The sequence below is a fragment of the Ursus americanus genome, chromosome 1 (genome assembly GCF_024610735.1).
Source record: "Ursus americanus isolate L20-20 chromosome 1, mUrsAme1.1.p, whole genome shotgun sequence".
Classification (NCBI taxonomy): domain Eukaryota; kingdom Metazoa; phylum Chordata; class Mammalia; order Carnivora; family Ursidae; genus Ursus; species Ursus americanus.
This window is the reverse complement of record NC_142127.1, coordinates 71,297,361-71,319,335: the sequence shown is the minus strand read 5'-3', so window position 1 is coordinate 71,319,335 and position 21,975 is coordinate 71,297,361. Positions and strand designations below refer to the sequence as shown.

General features: G+C 35.5%; 1 protein-coding gene across 4 annotated transcripts in view; it reads left to right on the top strand.

The window, feature by feature from the left end:
* Positions 1-21,975, top strand: part of SF3B1 (splicing factor 3b subunit 1) — a 52,616-nt gene that overhangs the window by 25,453 nt on the left and 5,188 nt on the right. The window contains exons 3-22 of one of the 4 annotated variants that reach the window (XM_045806383.2): positions 2,919-3,085; positions 4,893-4,997; positions 5,405-5,519; positions 7,351-7,430; positions 8,396-8,566; positions 12,586-12,823; positions 13,718-13,930; positions 14,178-14,299; positions 15,627-15,824; positions 15,925-16,026; positions 16,585-16,764; positions 17,510-17,596; positions 17,724-17,994; positions 18,264-18,409; positions 18,517-18,663; positions 18,811-18,936; positions 19,452-19,673; positions 19,949-20,131; positions 20,222-20,333; positions 21,818-21,938. In XM_045806383.2, coding sequence (XP_045662339.1) covers positions 2,919-3,085; positions 4,893-4,997; positions 5,405-5,519; positions 7,351-7,430; positions 8,396-8,566; positions 12,586-12,823; positions 13,718-13,930; positions 14,178-14,299; positions 15,627-15,824; positions 15,925-16,026; positions 16,585-16,764; positions 17,510-17,596; positions 17,724-17,994; positions 18,264-18,409; positions 18,517-18,663; positions 18,811-18,936; positions 19,452-19,673; positions 19,949-20,131; positions 20,222-20,333; positions 21,818-21,938 — 3,106 coding nt within the window. Of the gene's footprint in view, positions 1-2,918; positions 3,086-4,892; positions 4,998-5,404; positions 5,520-5,567; positions 7,431-8,395; positions 8,567-12,585; positions 12,824-13,717; positions 13,931-14,177; positions 14,300-15,626; positions 15,825-15,924; positions 16,027-16,584; positions 16,765-17,509; positions 17,597-17,723; positions 17,995-18,263; positions 18,410-18,516; positions 18,664-18,810; positions 18,937-19,451; positions 19,674-19,948; positions 20,132-20,221; positions 20,334-21,817; positions 21,939-21,975 lie in introns of those variants that run through there. The other 3 variants (XM_045806385.2, XR_006781196.2, XM_045806387.2) reach the window with 3 other exon arrangements.

Here is a 21,975-nt window from a genome sequence, read left to right as displayed (position 1 = left end):
CTTCTACAGATTGGAAGTTACTTTTTAATTATGAAATAGTGTAACATACAGAAAAGTACAGGAAAAAATATAATGAACCCAGTGTAACCCATTGCTGAGATTTACCGGTTCTTAATATTTTGCCATATTTGTGTCACAAAATTTATTCTGTAAACAAAATATCACAATTACCTTGTTTATAAATGTAATGATACTTTTGTTTGCTTATAAATATTTGAGTTTATTATATTTCATATTTCGGCACATAGTTTATTAAATAATTACTGAGTTTTCTAGTTTTTCTGTCATTTGCATAACTGCTGAGTGATGTGGAAGCTGTTGTCTCAGTTTTGTGGTTAATGTGACATTTGTGTAAATGTGCTACAGTTTTCAGTGCATAAACATAACCCACGAGCTTTTTAGGCTTTTTATCTGTAGTTTCAAGCAGATACACATTGAACTGGTTTGTGTAAAAACATTGAACTATACAACTTGTAGAAATTTAGTAATGAATTCCCTTCAGAATTAATTAACTACAAAGAGCTGCCTAGCCCCTAGGTAATTTTGTTGCTGAATTTTATTTAATAGGAATTCAGTCATAATATATATTAGGCTTTTTATACAGACAAATTTGGTATTTTGAGTACTTTTGTAATTAGAAGACAGTGTTGCTAATCCTTACATAAAATCAGTAGGTAAGATTGAGTAGATGAAAGTAGTTCCTGGATAAATGTATTGGATCCAAATAAAGGACTAGCTGCTGAAAACTTGGACTGGAAAAATCCTTTCAGAGGAATATAAAACTGATGTATTAATTAATGTGCGTGGAGGGGGAGAGCAAACTGCACAATATGTATTGTATGATGCAGTTTTTTTTGAAACAACACCCCTTTCCTCTTTTTGGTTGCTGTTGTTGTTCTGTATGAGCTAGAAAAAGTATAACATGTCCTAAATTGGAAATTTTGGTAAGGGCATTCTGGGGCTGGAAGTGGAGAGTTTCCTGGGGTGTTTGTTACTGATGTAGAAACCTGGGCTCTTCAGTTGGAGGTTCTGACTTAATGTATCTGAGTCCTGGAGTCAGTCCTTATAACAGGGGCCCCAGGTGATTTCAGTGTAGGTTGTTGGTAGACTGATGCTGTAGAGGGGAGATTGCAGATTATTTGGCTGGCCTGATTTACATGAGTGTGTCCTTTCTGGATCCGGATGGCAGTAGCATTTGTGTCCCAGTAAAAGAACCTATTTACTTAAAAGTGGTCTGTGCATTTGGTGTTTCTTTTTAAGCCTCAAACATTTCAGAAATGCAAATGTTCAGAAAGAAAAAAATGAAGACTTAATCTCCATTCACCCCTTAGCCAGTCTAGCTAACTCCTGAGGCTGCTTCTGTATTTCAGGGCAAAATATTCTGGGGGTTAGGGAGGGGACCAAATGTGGATTTAAAACTTTTAAAAAATATGCCTCAAACAGAAACAAAAGTAGAATAGTAAAATAAACCACCCAGTTTACGTGAGGCTATTTCTGTTTGTGATTGATCATGGTGGGGGCCCCTGGCTACCTGGGCTGCTGTAATAGTTTTGAGGGGAGAGATGCCAGAAAAAGTAGTAACTGTGGAGATGGTGGTGCTGTGATACACGATAAGAATTTTGAGGTGTGGTTACAAACTGGAGCTGCTAAAGTTCAGTGGTAAACCTGTTCTGTTATTTTGAGTTTCTGAGACTGGCTACTACTCTTACTGGGAAAATGTGGTATAACGTTACTACATTTTCTGCTTTAAACCACACCCATCTTGAACTACAGAGGGTTTTCTCCCTTTGCTGAGGATGTGCTTTGGGTATTTGCATTGTGCCATTTGAATCTGTTTCTTTATGGTCCTTGCAAACTAGTAAATGAGCTTTTTAATTTATTTTTTATTTTATTTTATTTTATTTTAAAGATTTTGTTTATTTGACAGAGACACAGCGAGAGAGGGAACACAAGCAGGGGGAGTGGGAGAGGGAAAAGCAGGCTTCCCACTGAGCAGGGAGCCGGATGCGGGGATGTGGGGCTCGATCCCAGGACCCTGGGATCATGACCTGAGCCGAAGGCAGATGCTTAACGACTGAGCCACCCAGGCACCCCTAAATGAGCTTTTTAAAAGTACCTAGCGTCAAAGGTTTTTAATTTATTCATGGAAAGCTTAAGTGCTTCATGTTCATTATCTCATTTAACCCTTAAAAAAAAAAACACATTGTAGGATACTGGGACACAGAGGTGAAATAACATATTAATTAGTAGAGAAAGCCTTTATTTGAAGGCAGACATTTTGATTCCAGAGCTCAGACTCTTAATCATAAAACTAACGTCATAGTGTTTGTAGTCAAACTGTGCAGGGCTCTGAATTCCAGGCTATAAAGAATTTAGACTTTATCCTTTATTATTTTACTCATCAGAGTGTGATCCTAGATGTTTAGGACATCACCTGAGAACTTGTTAGGAATGCAAAAACTTGGGTCTGATACAGGCCTATTTCATTTTAACAAAATCTATAGGTTGTTGCACATTCTAGTTTAAGAACTACTCTCCATAGTACTGTTGTTTTTGCCTTTCTAGTACTGATTAGTTTAAATGCTCGAGTATTGTTCTTGGTCCCTAATCAACATTGACAGTATTATTTTTTTATTTGGGGAAAGGTTTGGAATTCGACAATAATTTAAACTTTGGAACCTGTTCTAATTTGTAGTTGATGAAATGTAAGCATCTCTTATGTGTAGAAATATTGTCTGTTGAGGTGGAGATGTAGTAAGTGTATTAAAAATCAGTATTAGGTATAGTTCTAAATCTTTATATATTATAGTTACTTTAAAGTTTATGTATTTAGGAGAGTACTTTGATAGTTTCTACTAGAGAAATGCATTGTTTTGGGTCTCTTTGGAAAATTAAAGTCTGTATTAACTTTCTTACAGATATTGAAGCACAGATTCGAGAAATTCAAGGCAAGAAGGCAGCTCTTGATGAAGCTCAAGGAGTGGGCCTTGATTCTACAGGTTATTATGACCAGGAAATTTATGGCGGAAGTGACAGCCGATTTGCTGGATATGTGACATCAATTGCTGCAACTGAACTTGAAGATGTGAGTTACCGAGTATATATAAGTCAGACATTTCTTTGATGAACAAAAACATAAAGGAATTTTCTGTTTTAGTCATCTTATTTAATCTGGGAAGATTTGGGGATTGGGATATCTTTTGGAGGATAGAACTATTTTTTTTTTTTTTTAAAGATTTTATTTATTTATTTGACAGAGGTAGAGATAGCCAGCGAGAGAGGGAACACAAACAGGGGGAGTGGGAGAGGAAGAAGCAGGCTCATAGTGGAGGAGCCTGACGTGGGGCTCGATCCCATAACGCCGGGATCACGCCCTGAGCTGAAGGCAGACGCTTAACCGCTGAGCCACCCAGGCGCCCCCAGGAGGATAGAACTATTGAAGGTGTCCTTCCTCTCTAAGGTCCAGAAACTCCTGGAAGTGATCAGTTCTGAATCTTTACATTAAAACTAGTTTCTTTATCCAACAAAGAACCTGCAAATCATTTACTATTGTAAAATGAATCCCTATTGTTACCTCCTGAGCTCTATCTAGAGTAGCCAGTGTTTGAGATATGACTTTATTATAGATAGCCATCTGTCCTTGCCACTTTTGACTTCTGACTTGTGTTTGGTGCTGTGTTTTTCCACTTGTCATCTTAATAAGAATGGAATGTTTGTTACTGATGCTAATGGCCTTTTTTAGTTACTCTAGAGGATGACCACTTCTCCTTTTGAAGTGCATCTGTTAAAGTGTCTTTATATAGTCCACATAGCTTATTTTGTGAGACCATTCCAAACATCCAGATTTGGTGAAGTTCATTTTTTGAGTGATTGAGTAATAGACATTTCACGTATAAAGATTTTATCAAACTTGTTGTTTTTATGAAATGCAAGCCATATTTTATTTTTTAGTTGGCACTTTTTCTTTTAAGAAAAATTTTAAAGTTCTAGAGGTACAATTTCCAGAAGCTAAGGGAGAAATTGTGATTTCATTTTTGAATAAATGAGGTGTTAAAATCTTCGGAGTTAATCCATTGTTGCACTTCTTATAGTAGTAAAGTAATATAACATTGGTCTGTTTAAAAATACTATTAGGGAAACAAATACATTTAAAATTAATTATATTTTATTTGTGTGGTTAAATCATGTTTAAAAAAATGAGTTAAAAAAACAAGAAGGGGCACCTGGCTGCCTGAGGCAGTAGAGCATGAGACTCTTGGGGTTGTGGGTTCGAGACCCATGTTAGGTGTAGAGATTACTTAAAAATAGACTCTTTAAAACAACAAGGAAACTGGAGAGTTCTAAATAAGCTGTTTGCAGTCTCCAAATTTGAAAAACAATTTTTTTAAAAAGATTTTTATTTATTTATTTGTCAGAAAGAGAGCACAAGCAGGGGGAGCAGCAGGCAGAGCAGACAGAGGGAGAAGCAGTCTCCCCATTGAGCAAGGAGCCTGATGTGGGACTTGATCCCAGGACCCTGGGATCATGACCTGAGTCGAAGGCAGATGCTTAACTGACTGAGCCACCCAGGCGTCCCAGAAAACAAATTTCATTATGCTTTCTATGAGAAAAGGAAATGCTCAGGCTTTTTAGTCCATACCTACTTTATTGTAATTAAGTTCCATAGAAATCATTCCTTGTTTAATATTTTTAAAAGTAAAGAGAACTAAATTTAATTTCTTTAAAAGGTTTATGAGTTGAAAGAAAACCTAGGTGTTTACAAGTTTTCTGAACAAAGGTTTAGATGCCACTTTGTCAGTAAGTCTTCTGATATCATGTTGAGTCTGTATATTCTGTCTAACTTTTAAGTTCTGACATTTTGTTTGTGGTTTTTTGGGGGCATTTCATTGCAGGATGACGATGACTACTCATCATCTACGAGTTTGCTTGGTCAGAAGAAGCCGGGATATCATGCTCCTGTGGCATTGCTTAATGATATACCACAATCAACAGAACAGGTGACTCTCCTTTTGTTCTTTTCCCCTCCTGCCCCTTTTTAAAAATTAAAACGAGTTTATTCAGCTGAGAAAAACTGAATGGCTCAATTTCCGTGGAAGCCCACATGTTTTAGAAATCAAGTTATTAGAATGTCTTGAGGAGAGTTGATTGGGAGGATTAGTTTATTTTGTTAAGGTAGTCATTTCATGAAGAAATGAACTATGGAAATGTGAACATGTATATTGCCTCTCTCTGTCTTATTTTTTCATGTTAACATTTATCCATAAAATGATACAAGATAACTTCTTTCATTAGTAGGTATTTATTAAACATTTTTACATGTTTTCTAATGTTCTGGTTTTTGTATATGATATTCTGTTTGGTTGTTTAATAAAGTGGTTATTAAATGAGACTTACCTCTTCTCAGTATGATCCATTCGCTGAGCACCGACCTCCAAAGATTGCTGACCGGGAGGATGAATACAAAAAGCACAGGCGGACCATGATAATATCCCCAGAGCGTCTTGATCCTTTTGCAGATGGTAATTCTTTCCCACTTTTCTATAAGTTTTCAGGAATTTATTTGTCTTAAGTTGTCTTTAGCCCTTTGATTTTTTTTGGCATGCTTATGAATTTGCTTTTCTTTTTTAAAATCCCCCTTATTATAGATTTGTATAGATTTGGTTGAAGTCACAGATGCCATATTCTTCATCTTTATAATGCAAGTTTTCTTTCCAGGTAGAAGGACAAGAAAATAATGAGCCAATGCCATAGAAACGCAAAGGGTTAAAGGTTTTTCTTTTACTTTTGTTTTGGGTACGCTTTCTATACTTTGAACAAATGTGTTTTTCTGCTCAAAATACTTTCAAACTATTGAAAGTTTTCATTCCAAATCCTAGACTTTTGGGCTTGTTACTTTTGAGAAACTGTTTCTCACATTAGAGCTCCCCCCATATTGCTCTAAATGTAGTTTAGTAAATGCACCTACTTTGCTCTAAGCATACTTAAAGTTAAAACAAAAGTATGTATACAAAGACTTTGATATTTTTAATAGTTGGAGTCTGTTTTGCTAATTTTAGTGTGCAGGTCAGAACAAGGGGCATAGTGAGCCTGATGGAAGCTTTCCTCAGGTGAGTTTCAAAATCAAAATTAGGTGCCTGTTTCTTAGAAATAGATTCTGCTGCAGGTTTACAAATTAGACTTTCAGCCTGCATGAATTAATAGGGATATTTTTTTACTTGCATAATTGTAATTGATTTAAACATGTATGTCAGAATTCACAGGCCCATACTAACTGTCCTTAATTTCTTTCCTACAGCAGTACTGCTATATGCCAGTCCTGTCTGCATTCTTAAGGGTGCAGTTCAACACATCCTCTCTAGATTATGGTGAAAAAGTATTCCAAAGGAAGTCTTATCAGAGCTAGTGTCAGAAAGAATGACACTATCAATTGGGCATGATCTTCAGCATAGGAAATGTCTTAGAATTTTATTATTTTTTCCTAAATTGTGATGCTATACTACTGGTATAGCTAATTATCACATTACTAAAACATAGTGTGCCTCTGTGAATCTTGTTATATACTGTTTGGGCTTCTTTAAGATATTTTGAAGTTTGAAAGCAAATAACTGAAACTTGAACCAAGAGACTAACACATCTCTTTGTACACCACTTTTCTTCTATGTGCAACATAATAACTGGTAGAAGTACTATATTTCAAGTAATATGTTTCCAGTTGTAATTTATACTTTCTGAGAAAATAAAAATGTTTTTGGGTCAACAAAACTTAAAAAGAATGAAGCCCTTTTTAGTAACATGACATCAGAGTAAGATTATAGGTGTATTTTAAAAGTCAGATTTTCTGAACTATAACTGTTTTAGAACATTGTATGGAGAACTTATCTAGTTATAGTTATTTGTAGTCAGGATTTTAACAGCTTGCAACAGGTAATGTTTTGAATATAAATATCTTTCCAAAGTGTTACTAATGGTAAAGAGATAATTTTCTAGGCTTCTATTCTGCTGCTTGAAGTCAGAACTGCTGATGGAGACAAAGGCACGAAAGTGTACGTATTCCGGATTAGCAACCCAGGAACCCATCACTTCTGAAGACTCTAAACTGTGCTGTCATTTTGTTTTTATATGCATTAAAATATTTGTTTTAAACTGCTGTAGATATGTTTGTGTTCAAACAGGTTAAATTGATCAGCAAACTCAATAAAAAGTAAGATGTATAATTATTAAAGTTTTCCATCAAAAAATAAATTAAATGATTATGGAATAACATAATATTAGAGCAGGGCAGATAAATCAATTTAACCTAATTATCTTTTATTTATTGTACTCTTGTCCTGTTGCTGTTCTTTTCTGCAGGAGGGAAGACCCCTGATCCTAAAATGAATGCTAGGACTTACATGGATGTAATGCGAGAACAGCATTTAACTAAAGAAGAGGTATGTGAGCCTGATTTTTATTTTGGTGGTTGTGAAAGAATGTAAAAAGAAAGTTCAAATTGAGAGACTTTTGTTTTCTTTTTATTTGCTGCACAAGTAATATTTTAGTAGTATTAATAAATACTAAGTTGAGAAAGAAACCTTACCCCAAATTCTGCCTCCTCCCAAATTAAACTTTTCATATTTCTGTATCCTTTTTAGTCCGTGGCCACTTGGCTGTTTGGATGTTTACACATATATGTATATGTATGTGTATATATACACATAACAGACATGTATCTCATGGTGGATATATCCTTGGGGAGGATTGGTGGTGTGTGTCTGAAACAAATGGCCAAGGGAAAATTCAAATAGTTAAATCATTCCATGAAAAACCTCTGAATCTTTCATAAGATTCAGTTTGGATATGGGTGGAGAAATCTGAAGGATTCCTACTGCTCCTGCAGTATAGAGTGCTCCATTTTGTTTTAACAGTAAGCCTCCATAAGTTTATTATAAATGTATACTTTGTTATATGGAGTAAGTAGAACCTTACTTAAAATCACTGGGTAAATTAAGTCTACATTTGTTATGACTACATTATATATGATATTTACGTACAGTTTTTAAGTTTCTACTTTTGCCACTTTTCTATATTACATAGTCCGAATTGCTACATATGTGAGTTTCAATAAAACTTTTTCAATGAAAACATTTTGGTTTTCCATGTTGAAGATTTTGCTTCACTGTTTTTAAGGTAGGGTGCTCCGTGTTATAAATTCCGTAGCTGCTTGTCTTTTGTGCAAAAAGACATTGTATAAAACCAGAAATACAGAAAAGAAAGGGAAATAAGGAAGGGGACTCCCATAGCATAGAAAGCAGAATGAGTGAAGACAGTGACATTAAATTGAAATGACTGTGCTGATTATATGAAAATATGTTGAAAAGGTTTTAGAGATACTCAGTGCTTATTGAAATATTTTTAGAGAGAAATTAGGCAGCAGCTAGCAGAAAAAGCTAAAGCTGGAGAACTAAAAGTTGTCAATGGAGCAGCAGCGTCCCAACCTCCCTCAAAACGAAAACGGCGTTGGGATCAAACGGCTGATCAGACTCCTGGTGCCACTCCCAAAAAGCTGTCAAGTTGGGATCAAGCAGAGGTAATTTATTTTTATTTTTAATGACGGTTACTTATATTTTTCCTCTCACTGTGGAATGTATTAGCCTACTCTTGTTGACATCAAGGTAACACAGACCAGGTGGCTCAAACAACAGACATTTATTTTCTCACAGTTCTGGAGGCTCGAAGTCAATATCAAGGTGCCAACAAGGTTGATGTCTGGTGAGAGTTCTGTTTTTGGCTTGCCTTCTTGCTGTGTCCTCACATGGCCTTTTCTGTGTGTGCATGGAGAGAGCAAGCGAGCTCTCGTGTCTCTCCTCAGGACGCCAGTGCTATCAGGTTATGGCCCCAACCTTATGACCTCATTTAACCTAATTACCTTGCTAAAGGCCTAATCTCTAGATATAGTCGCATTGGTGGTTAAGGGCTGGCTTCAACGCGAGTTTTTTTGGGGGAAGACACAGTTCAATCCATAACTCAGAATGAAGGAACGTCCCTTTTGGAATATTAAAATAGATATTTTAGTGTGTCACATTGTGGAGGTTGACTACAATATAGTGATCTTCATTTTCTGGATGGATAATTTAAGCATCTGACCACTGGTGTCACATGGGTAGTGCTACTGCATTTCTTTGGTCAGTTTATTTTCCTGGAGAATGTCTTTTTGCATTGTTTTTATTGTTTCATTTGTTTAAAATTTTTAAAAATCGTAAAAATAACATAAAATTTGCCATTTTAACCATTTTAAAGTGTACAATTTAGTGGCATTAATTACATTCACAATGTTGTACAACTGTCTCCACTAATTTTGAAATTTTTTCATTACCTTGAGCAGATTGTAATCATTAAGCAGTAATTCTCTATCCTCTCTACCCCAGAGAAAATTCCAAACGAATATGTCTCCTTAACAGCTTTTTAGTTGATGACTTTGTTTCCTATTTTTCCTTTCCAAAGTAGAAACTAAAAAAAACTTAATACCGTTGCCACTATGAAATCTACCAGTATGCCTATGTCCGTTCTCATTTACTCTTTCTGAGTTGTCAGTGCAGTTTGAACAACTTCTTATATACTGTTTCCCATCTTCTTTTACTAATCAGAGACATTTGTGTAACGTCTCTATACTCCAGGTTATTATCAGCAAACACTTTGTACCCATTTTCCTCTTTAAAATGCGAAAAACTTCAGGAACCATCCCTTGATCCTCACACCCCCTTCTAGCTACCATCCCATTTCTGTCTCTTGACTGCAAAATGATTTGAATGAGTTGTCTGTACCTGTGGTCTCTGCTTATCTAGTCTTTTGCTTGCACCACTCCATCAAACATCTCTTGTCAGGGTCACTTGTCAAGTCTCAATCCTCATATCCTATATCATCATATCACAGATCCTATCATATATCAGTGGCATTTGCCATTACTTGATTCCTTTTCTTACATTCTGGACTTTAGTCTCTCTTGATTCTCCTAATACTCTGCTCACTGATGCCTGTTCCTCAGTCTTGTGTGCTGGATCTTCCTCAGCTTCTTTTAACTTTGGGGTTTTCTAGTGCTCAGTCCTTGGACCTCTTTTCCATGTAAATGCACTCCCTAAGATCTCATTTCTGTCTTCATATACCATCTCTATAGACTACTCCCAAATGTACAAATCTGTTCCCTGCATGTTCTCTGTTCTCGGACTTGACACTTTTATTTGGCTGTTTAAGAGACATTTCAAATAGAGTTTTTCTAAAATAAAATTACTGATTTTCTCTATTCACTCACCCCTTCCAGCCTGTTGGCGCAAACCAGGTGCTTAAAGAGTCATGTCAGTGTCATCCAATAGTTACTCCCTTGTCCCAAATTCTATCCATAAGTAAATTTTGTTGGCCCCAACTTTAAATATATTTGGTAACTAACCACTTTTCATAACCTCTGTCTCCACCACGGTGGTCTAAATTAAAGTTTATTTATTTTAGTGATCTCTGCACCCAGCCTGGAGTTCAAACTCATGGCCCTGAAATCAAGAGTTGTATGCTCTTCCAACTGAGCCAGCCAGGTGCCCCCTAAGTCACTGGTTTAGCATAGACTACTGCAGATTTATTTACAGACCATGGCAGTATTTTCCCAAACCCAGAATTGGGATATAATAAACCTAATATTTTCCAAACACTTCAGTTTAAGGTGGAGCCTGAGGAGTTCCCATTTGCTTGCTGATACATGAGAGGATTTGGTTCTCTAGAATATAAATTATAACTAAATTTATTTATTTATTATTTATTTAAAGATTTTATTTATTTGAGAGAGAGTGAGCCAGCACAAGCAGAGGGAGTGGGAGGAGCAGACTCCCCACAGAGCAGGGAGCCCAACTTGGGGCTCAATCCCAGGACCCTGGGATCATGACCTGAGCCAAAGGCAGACACTTAACTGACTGAGCCACCCAGGTGCCCCTAATTATTACTAAATTTAATTCTGTGGTTGATAATGCTGATTTTAAAAACAGGTGTTTTCCCGGCGATCTGGGATCAAGCCCCACATCAGACTCTTCTGCTGGGAGCCTGCTTCTTCCTCTCCCACTCCCCCTGCTTATCTCTCTCTCACTGGCTGTCTCTCTCACTGGCTGTCTCTGTCAAATAAATAAATAAAATATTTAAAAAATAAAAATAAAAAAAAACAGGAAAAGAGAAATTTGTGCTGCTGTTTATTTGTATGCTCATGAAAACTAGACACAAGAATTGATGTCTGTCTTAAAAACTGTAAAGGTTCAGATGATGTTTTCTTTCATTCTGCTCGTTTAACACAGCTCCATCCTAATCAGGACTGTGGGAATTACAGTGGATAGTAGAGTTTATTTTCTACCCGATCAGTAGGAGGAATAGTTGCCAAAAATGAAGTTTTTTTTTTTTTTTTAAAGATTTTATTTATTTATTCGACAGAGATAGAGACAGCCAGGGAGAGAGGGAACACAAGCAGGGGGAGTGCGAGAGGAAGAATCAGGCTCATAGCAGAAGAGCCTGATGTGGGGCTCGATCCCAGATCGCCGGGATCACACCCTGAGCCGAAGGCAGACGCCTAACCACTGTGCCACCCAGGCGCACCCAAAAATGAAGTTTTGAACAGTTTATGTGCTTCACTCACCTAATTGAAAATTTCTCAACCCTGAGTGATACATAGAATCTTTTTAAAGGAAAAAGAATACTGAGCCTTAAATTTGCAAGTGTAAAGCTAGATAGAATTCTTGTGTTGGTTAGAGCATCCAATTTTAAATATATAAAAGTATATTACAAAACCTGTGGAATACTTAATACATCTTAAATACAAATTTTGTTTGACTTACACTGAAGCACCTGCTGCTTTGGTACTGTATTGTCTGCACTGTGCAGTTTCTTCCGTTACCATGCGCTGTCTGATGCCTTGCATCACCTACTCCTTGTCTCTGAACTATATTGGAAGCTTTGATTACTTCAATCTACTTCTAATCTTTTTTTCTCTAATCTTGTCAGTATCAGTTAGAGTAATATTACAAATGATTGTAAATCTCAGGTTTGAAATAATGTGGCAGTATCTAGTTATAAGATAATTACCCAGGTGATCCAGAACATACTTGGGTTATTAAACATGTACATGAAATTTAACAAAGACACAAAAATCATATTTCTTAGAGCTCAATGATATATGTCTCTAAGCACAGTTTGGGAAGTATTGCTATAATTAAAGCTGAAATTGTTTGCAGATCTAGACAGAGAGGCTTAGTAATTTTCTCAAAGTTATGGAGCTACTTATGGTATATCTAAGACTCAAACCCAAAATACATTTTTTTTTTTAAGCTAGGGCTTTTTCACTGCTCCAAATTAAAACTTCACGTTGTTCTTAGTCAAACACACTTGCTATAAAGTAGGTATACCTTAAGTGGGGTGATTTACTCTCATTTATACCGAATTAGACTAAAACATTTGTTTATAATTTTTTTGTAGAAATTTTCTATGTATGGTGACTAACATAATAAATTATTAAAAAAATTTTTTCTAGTTATTTTTACTCGGGTGTGTAGGTATGTGAAATAAAGTGTTTTTTGCTTTGTTAAGACCCCTGGACATACCCCTTCCTTAAGATGGGATGAGACACCAGGTCGTGCAAAGGGAAGTGAGACTCCTGGAGCAACCCCAGGCTCAAAAATATGGGATCCTACACCTAGTCACACACCAGCGGGAGCTGCTACTCCTGGACGCGGGGATACACCAGGCCATGCAACACCAGGCCATGGAGGCGCAACTTCCAGTGCTCGTAAAAACAGATGGGATGAGACCCCCAAAACAGAAAGAGGTACTTCTGGTGGAATCTTGGTGTTTGGGTAAAATATTGATTTGATGAATGGTATGTTTACAGAAGGAAATCTCTTCACATCTCTGGTCCTGGATAGAACTGTAAATAATTAGTCGCTTTCGGAATAAAGAACTAAGGAGATCACATGCCTTAATTCTTTTCCCTTCTTGAAAACGTAAATTTACCATTTTAAGTGTACAATTCAGTGGTGTTGAGTACATTTGCAGTGTTGTGCAACCATCACCACTATTCATTTCTAGAACTTTTTCGTCATCCTGAACAGAAAGTCTGTACCCATTAAACGATAACTCCCCATTCCCTCCTCTTCCCAGCACCTAGTAACCTCTGTTCTATTTTTGGTCTTTATAAATTTGCCTAAATCTCTTGTTTTTTTGTGTAAACTATTTAAAGCTATGTTTTGTTAATTATGAGATTAGCTGTGAGAAGTTAAGACTTAATAGTACATCTGTTATATTAAAATTCTATAAAGGATTTCTAATGATACAGGAGAGTGCTTAATATATGGTGGATGAAAGAAGCAGTTTGGAGTTGTACATGCAGAGTAATCTCAACTGTATAGAGAAATCAGAAGTAGCTCAAGATGCATTAAGTGGCTGTCTCTGCATTGTGCTATTATGCCTGGTTAAAAAAATACTTTGGTTTTTCTATTCCTCAGTGGTTACTGTGTTTTTGTAATCAGTTGCAAAGAAAAAATAATGTGGGAGGATAAATATGAAATGAAAATTTAAACTTTAAATGGGTCTCCATTTTAAGACTATTTCCTGTTTTTGAACCTGACCAGTTTTAATATATTAGCTCTTCGAGAGTAAACAGTAATTTTTGACAGTGGTTAATATTTTTTATTTACTTACTTTTTTTTTTTTTTTTTTTAAGATACTCCTGGGCATGGAAGCGGATGGGCTGAGACTCCTCGAACAGATCGAGGTGGAGATTCAATTGGTGAAACACCAACTCCTGGAGCCAGTAAAAGAAAGTCACGTTGGGATGAAACACCAGCTAGCCAGATGGGTGGAAGCACTCCTGTTCTGACCCCTGGAAAGACACCAATTGGCACACCAGCCATGAACATGGCTACCCCTACTCCAGGTAGAAAATCTCCCCCTGGAAATAATTTTTTTCCTGAAACTATTTTGAGTTTTTTTCCTCTGAGGTATTCTGTGTGCTGTTAACGCCTATTTTTGGCAAGAATAACTGGATTAAAAAGTTTTGGTTTGAATTTATAATACAAAGCAATTAAAATTACAGTTGATGTTAACTGTCTTATAACTCAAGGGCCTTTATAATGATAAAGACTTGCACTATAGATTGTTACAGAAATTTGCTCTTTTGGTAGGTCACATAATGAGTATGACTCCTGAACAGCTTCAGGCTTGGCGGTGGGAAAGAGAAATTGATGAGAGAAACCGCCCACTTTCTGATGAAGAATTAGATGCGATGTTCCCAGAGGGATATAAGGTAATAACAAGTATCAGTGTGGTGATATTTAGGATGTGAATTTTATTTAAATGTTTTTTTTGAAGAAATTAATTGGTCAAGTTTGTATTGGCCTTACCCAAATTTACTACTGCTATTCCATTCTTTTAGCTATTTCCAAGTATATTTCAGTTCCAATAAGTAATAGAGATGAAAAAATGAATGACATGAAGCTTTTATTACTTTTGGAAGGTGAGAAATTTCAAGGACTTCTAGGACCATACTTTCAGAACTGCTGCCTTGGTGGTATGGAATAGCTTGCTGCTTTAGTTTATCAACAGTCCCAGGATTAAGTTCACATTAGATCATAGTTATTTTATTTTGTGCCTCACAAGATTTTGTGTATTTAAGTTTCTGGGTTGCAAATAAACAGAAAGAATATTCTCTTTACCATATCTACTTGAAGTTTACTTTGAATTACAAAATTTTCTAAGTACCTGGGACTCAGGAACCATTTGCTGGTCTGGTTCCATATAGCTGGAACCTAAGACATCTAGATGGCCTTTACAGAGCCTTATATTGCCAGTGCCTGCTGCTTTTTAAGAGTTTGTATATGTATGTTTTTCCCCTTGTTAGGTTTCTGTTACAGTGTTTTTAAGTGTGCTTTAATTTCTGCTTTAAACTTCTTAAAACCTCTACATAATGCTGTGGGAGTAGACATTGTGCAACTTACTGTTGACTGCCTAAGTGTCTTCTCAATTGCAGTCATTAATTTCCTTAATATCAGTAGGAGAGAAAAATCTTAGTGAATCTTAGGTGAAGATTTTGGTTTAATCAAATGGTGTATTTTATAGGGCTTTGATAAATATTTTACTTTTGGTTTTTATGCATTTAGTTTTATACACTTAACTCATTTTTGTCAGACAACTTGAATATTAAGATTCTTTGCTTTTACAAAAGTGCAGATGTTTATGTGAATGGTTTTTCATTTTATTAAGATTAACCCTTTATTGTGTGTACTTTGTAAGCTTACTTCCATTTATGACCTATTGGCTCATCAACATGTTTATATAGGTTAATGTTTGAAAGTGATCAGAATTTTATAAGCCTGCTTCAGGTATCTCATTTTCCCATGTTCCTAATATTCTTAATTTATGTTTTAATTAGCAGATGAGAAATATGAATGGTTGTCATACAGATTTTAAACATAAGATAGAAAGATGGGATCAATGTTAATTCTTGTTTCCAAGCAGAAAGCTTCTAGCTAATAAACTGTTTTAAGTGCAAATATTACTCATTATGTTACTGTGTAACTAAACTTTTTTTTATAAAGTCAAGAAAATCCTAAACTGTCTTTTAACTGTACTAGGTACTTCCCCCTCCAGCTGGTTATGTTCCTATTCGAACTCCAGCTCGAAAGCTGACAGCAACTCCAACACCTTTGGGCGGCATGACTGGTTTCCACATGCAAACTGAAGATAGAACTATGAAAAGTGTTAATGACCAACCATCTGGAAATCTTCCATTTTTAAAACCCGATGATATTCAGTACTTTGATAAACTTTTGGTGAGTAGTAATAACAGAACTAAAATACTGCTTTTTATTTAGGACTTGGAAATTGCAATGTCTTAATCTACCTTTATATTTTCTTTCTTTTTACTATTAGGTTGATGTTGATGAATCAACACTTAGTCCAGAAGAGCAAAAAGAGAGAAAAATAATGAAGTTGCTTTTAAAAATTAAGAATGGAACACCTCCAATGAGGAAGGTATGTACCAGTTCACTAAATCATCAGGTTCACTATAATTTTATGTTTAGAAATTTACAATTAATCTCTTCTAACCAAGGGCATAGTGTAAGAGAGAGAAAGGTGTGTGGTATGAGGGATTTAGCTTTTTAATCAAACAATTTTATGCTAATAAGGATGTTGAAAAATGAGATTCTCCTTTTTGTTCTCAGGGCCTTTAAAACATGCTGAAGACACTAAGGTAATTAGTGGAATTATGTGAGGAATTACATCAATAGCATATGTAATTTGAAGATGGGCATTGCTTTAGCGGAAGCTAAGGAGTTTTCTATTATACCTTGTGTCTCCATTATTTTACTAAATTATCCTTTTTTGAATTAACTGAAAACATTGAACTTTAGTCACAGGAGTTCAAACTTCAGAGTAATTTGAGGGGAATGCACTCATGCTATTTTGTGTAAGATGTCTGTGAAGCTTACGGTAAAAATACTAAGTTATAGAAAATCATGGAGTAATTTGCTTATTCAAAATGCTTAATTATAAAGGGACAGACCTTTTACTCTTCCCCTCTCCCCCCAGGCCGCATTGCGTCAGATTACTGATAAAGCTCGTGAATTTGGAGCTGGTCCTTTATTTAATCAGATTCTTCCTCTCCTGATGTCTCCTACACTTGAGGATCAAGAGCGTCATTTACTTGTGAAAGTTATTGATCGAATATTATACAAACTTGATGACTTAGTTCGACCGTATGTGCACAAGGTTTGTTGTTCTCCTCAAGTAGTGTTTCTATTGGTTGAATATTTTTTAATATAAAAGGAATTCATGGATTCCTAAAACCAGCTTATTATATTTGGGAAATTTAAAAGAAATTCTAAAAATGTAATAGCTGATGCATGCATTCACAGTATAAAGGGAACTTTTAGCCCTCTGCAAGACAGTTAACCAATACTAAATTTACATGTCTTCTTAGACCCTTTTCTTTGCATAAGCATACATCACACATACATAAATATATGTGTGTATATATTGAAGGAACTTTTTGTCATTTTTTACAGTGGATTCATATTATATTTTTTCATTTGCTTTTATTGGTATAACATTAGGATGAGAAAAGATGTGTGTCTGTAGCATGCCATTTAGCATTAAGGACCCATCTTTCTGCTGGTGGTAATACTGCCGAGAATTATAAAATGAAGGTTGATGTATAAGTTATTATCTTTTAAAATATTGACTGTAAGTCTATGTGATTAATAGTTTTCCCCAGTTTTTATCTTTATATTTGTCTTTATGTATCTTGAAGTTATATAATTAAAATTTTTAATTTGTTCCTTCATTAACAAATTCCTAGTAATTATAAATTTCCTGGTAAAGTATGTTTTGCATGCTTGTGTGTTTAAATTACATAAATGCCCTATAATAAATTCTTTTCTATATGTACTTAATTTTGTTACATGAGTATGGCATTAATAATTGGTGTGAAAATGTAGCTCTTTTTCTTTTTCAGATCCTTGTGGTCATTGAACCATTGTTGATTGATGAAGATTACTATGCTAGAGTGGAAGGTCGAGAGATTATTTCTAATTTGGCAAAGGTATTTACATTATATTTCTAGAGAAGAAATTTTTATATCCATCAATGGGATTATGTGATTATAGAAAGAAAGAGTTCAGGGTTAATGTTATCAACTGATGACTGTCCTTTTTTCTTGACTTTTTTAGGCTGCTGGTCTGGCTACTATGATCTCTACCATGAGACCTGATATAGATAACATGGATGAGTATGTCCGTAACACAACAGCTAGAGCTTTTGCTGTTGTAGCCTCTGCCCTGGGCATTCCTTCATTGTTGCCCTTCTTAAAAGCTGTGTGTAAAAGCAAGAAGTCCTGGCAAGCGAGACACACTGGTATTAAGATTGTACAGCAGATAGCTATTCTTATGGGCTGTGCTATCTTGCCACATCTCAGAAGTTTAGTTGAAATCATTGAGCATGGTAAGTTGTAATATAACTTTGTCTTTTATAGGACAGGTGTCCTGAAATTTGGGCTACTGATTTGGAGAGATGAATGGAAGGGCTTTGACTACATCAACACAATATAGTTTATAATGGGATTTGTAACAGTATCTGCTTATAGGCTGTGGGTCATACTGGCTTTTGCCTCATTTTGTCTAAGGTGAACAGATTCTGCAGTTTGACTAACTGATGAGGTCGTGGAAATTAGGAAATGTCACTTAGTTATAACCTTGTGTTTGGTTTTCTAGGTCTTGTGGATGAGCAACAGAAAGTTCGGACCATTAGTGCTTTGGCCATTGCTGCCTTGGCTGAAGCCGCAACTCCATATGGTATCGAATCTTTTGATTCTGTGTTAAAGCCTCTGTGGAAGGGTATCCGCCAACACAGAGGAAAGGTAGGTTCACCATATATGTTTTATTTTTCGCTTGATTTCTACTCACTGAAGTTAAGGCAACTTAAATCTTAATTTATTACGTATACGTATTTTTTATTTTAAAATAGGGTCTGGCTGCTTTCTTAAAAGCTATTGGGTATCTTATTCCTCTTATGGATGCGGAATATGCCAACTACTATACTAGAGAGGTGATGTTAATCCTTATTCGAGAATTTCAATCTCCTGATGAAGAAATGAAGAAAATTGTGCTGAAGGTAATTATTCCAAATTTTTATCCCAGATTTGTTCATCTAAATTGGGTGTGTTTCATGGTTCAAAGAGAATACTAAAGAATGTTAAAAAAACAACAACTGTTGTGTGTTAAGCTATTCCAGTTTTACTATTATTTTCTAACCTTTTAGGTGGTAAAGCAGTGTTGTGGAACAGATGGTGTAGAAGCAAACTACATTAAAACAGAGATTCTTCCTCCTTTTTTTAAACATTTCTGGCAACACAGAATGGCTTTGGATAGAAGAAATTACCGACAGGTAAACTTTTATTGTAAAAAATATTTTCAAGGGATTCCTGGCTGGCTCAGTTGGTAGGTCATGTGACTTTTGATCTCAGGGTTGTGAGTTCAAGCGCCACATTGGTTGTGGAGCCTACTTTAAAAAAGAATATTTCCTAAAATCCTTTCAACTAATTTTTAAGTCCATTCGAATAAATGTTGCATATTATTTTTTGCCTTGGTTACTTCACAGTATGTTCTAGGTTGTGAAAGGAAATGGATTTTAGTCAGCCAGTTGATTTCCATTTTGATTTTGCATCCTAGGATAAATTCCCAACCAGGAATTAATGTCTTTGTCTAGTTAAATGAAATGCTTAATCTGGCTAGGTAAAACATGACTACAGTCTTGCCTTAAATCACTTTGACTTATATATCCACATTTATGGTTTTTTTGGTCACCTTTCTCTTCAAGTTTCAAAATAGGAGTTAACTGTTCTCAGCATGCTTTTGCTGGCCTGAATATATCTAAAGGGTATTTTTCCTTCTTCTTTCTAGTTAGTTGATACTACCGTGGAGTTGGCAAACAAAGTAGGTGCGGCAGAAATTATATCCAGGATTGTGGATGATCTGAAAGATGAAGCTGAACAGTACAGAAAAATGGTGATGGAGACAATTGAGAAAATTATGGGCAACTTGGGAGCAGCAGATATTGATCATAAACTTGAAGAACAGCTGATTGATGGTATTCTTTATGCTTTCCAAGAACAGACTACAGAGGTAATGATACTAAATATTATGGCAAATTGCTGCTGACTTTAATGTTTGTAAAACACATTACTTTTCAAGCAAATAATTATCACTAAAAAGTAATTGAATTTAAAATTATAAAAATGCTCATGGTCTCATTCCAGTTGTCTATGAGGAAATAATCTTCTGTAAATTTTTAGATTTCATTTTGTTAAAACAATATTAGTGTTTTTAAACTGTTCAAACTGAATTCTAGTTTCCAGTGAATGTAGTTCTGAAATTTAACTGAGCTTTTCTTTTTTTAGGACTCAGTAATGTTGAATGGCTTTGGCACAGTGGTCAATGCTCTTGGCAAACGAGTCAAACCTTACTTGCCTCAGATCTGTGGTACAGTTTTGTGGCGTTTAAATAACAAATCTGCAAAAGTTAGGCAACAGGCAGCTGACTTGATCTCTCGAACTGCTGTTGTCATGAAGACTTGCCAAGAGGTAAGCTTTTGTATCAGAATCTTATTTCTTCACCACATAGTTTCATGTGAATAGTAACATTTTAACATTGTTATTTTTCTTTTATTACAGGAAAAATTGATGGGGCACTTGGGTGTTGTTTTGTACGAATATTTGGGTGAAGAGTACCCTGAAGTATTGGGCAGCATTCTTGGAGCACTGAAGGCCATTGTAAATGTAATAGGTATGGACTTTGCTGGTCATGTAAGAATTTTTTTGTTTTGTTCTTTTAACTTTTTTTTTGTTCAAAGTAAAATATAGAATCATATTTAGGAGTTGGTTTCTGATACTTTGTTTTTTAAGCACTTAAAAATTATAGTGAAGTCGAGATGTCACAAAAGTCTTGTTTCCTAAAACTAATTTATATTGTACTTTAAAAAGAGAAAAGAGGGCATGTTTAGGGCCTGTAAGAGAAGTGGGAATAGTTACAACTCAAAAAACTTTGAAGTCCGATGGAATAGAGAATCCTAATAAAAATAGTGTCTCGCCTGAAATGTATTTGGGGGTGGGAAGAGACAATGCTGAAGTTTTAATGTAGTTTTAGGACAAAATATTATATATTTAACCTTGAATTAGTAAATGACAGTGGCAGGTTTTTCTGTTTGCTGTCATGTTCCAGGAACATAACCAGGGAGAAAAGTGAATTTTTCAAATTGTTGTCTCATTCTGTTTATGTCTAATTCTTTATCCATTCAGTTTTCTAACCCAAAGTAAAGACACAAGTATATAACAAATGCTCTTGGGTATGGAGAGCAAGATTTTATTATTTAAGGACGTTATGATGAAGCAAACAAATGGTCTCTTGTGTTTAATCTTTCATTGCAGTTGAACATGACTGTTGGGAAAGTAACTTCTGTATGGTTTAGAGGAGCCAAAATAAGCTAGCAGGAGGTCAGAGTGGCTGACTGATAGCCACTGTTTTTCCTCTTTTTATTTAGTAAGGGGTTTTTATGCAATATAGGAGAACTTCGAACCATTGCCTTTACATACAATCCCCAATTTAGCCCTGTCTTCTGTACTTGAAGATAGCTATTTGCCAAAAGTCAGTGACTTGGCCACTTGCGGGGCTCTGGTTTGCAGGGAGTTTTAAACCATATTGTTGATCAGGGAAACATGGGAAAAGCAATGGAGAGAGAATCAGAACAAGCAATTCTAGTTAGAGCAAGAGCCCCTGCCAGCTGCCTCCTTTTTTCTCTCTTCATAGGTGTAAATACCATCCAAGTATGCCCTGCATTGCAGGGAGACTGGAGATCTGTTTGTTTTGCAGTTAAAGGGTAAGGGGGCCCTTTCTGGAGAATTTTGATTTAATTTACATGTCTACCTCTGGCTTATATTGTTGTGTATGGCCGGAACATAAACTGTCCCCATATTTAAATGTGAGTGTACAAATACATTTCAGAACCAGATAAAACTTTTTTTTGTTTTTGAGTATCCATCATTCTTTAAATCACTTCACTAATTTGTTTCATTTCTATACATAATTAGAAGTTTTAATAAAAAGTTAAAACAGTTCTGAGTCTGGTCAGAATCTGGGACTTTTTCTTTCCATAGGTAGCTGTAAGTTTATATTTATGTCTGGTCATGTATATTACATTGCTAATAAAAGGTAAAACGAACAAGGATATAGTTCAAATGTTTATTGATAGTGTGTTGACTTCTGTTAAATAGGTATGCATAAGATGACCCCACCAATTAAAGATCTCCTGCCTAGACTCACCCCCATCTTAAAGAACAGGCATGAAAAAGTACAAGAGAATTGTATTGATCTTGTTGGACGTATTGCTGATAGGTAAGCAGATTATCTAAACATTTTTATGAGCTGTATT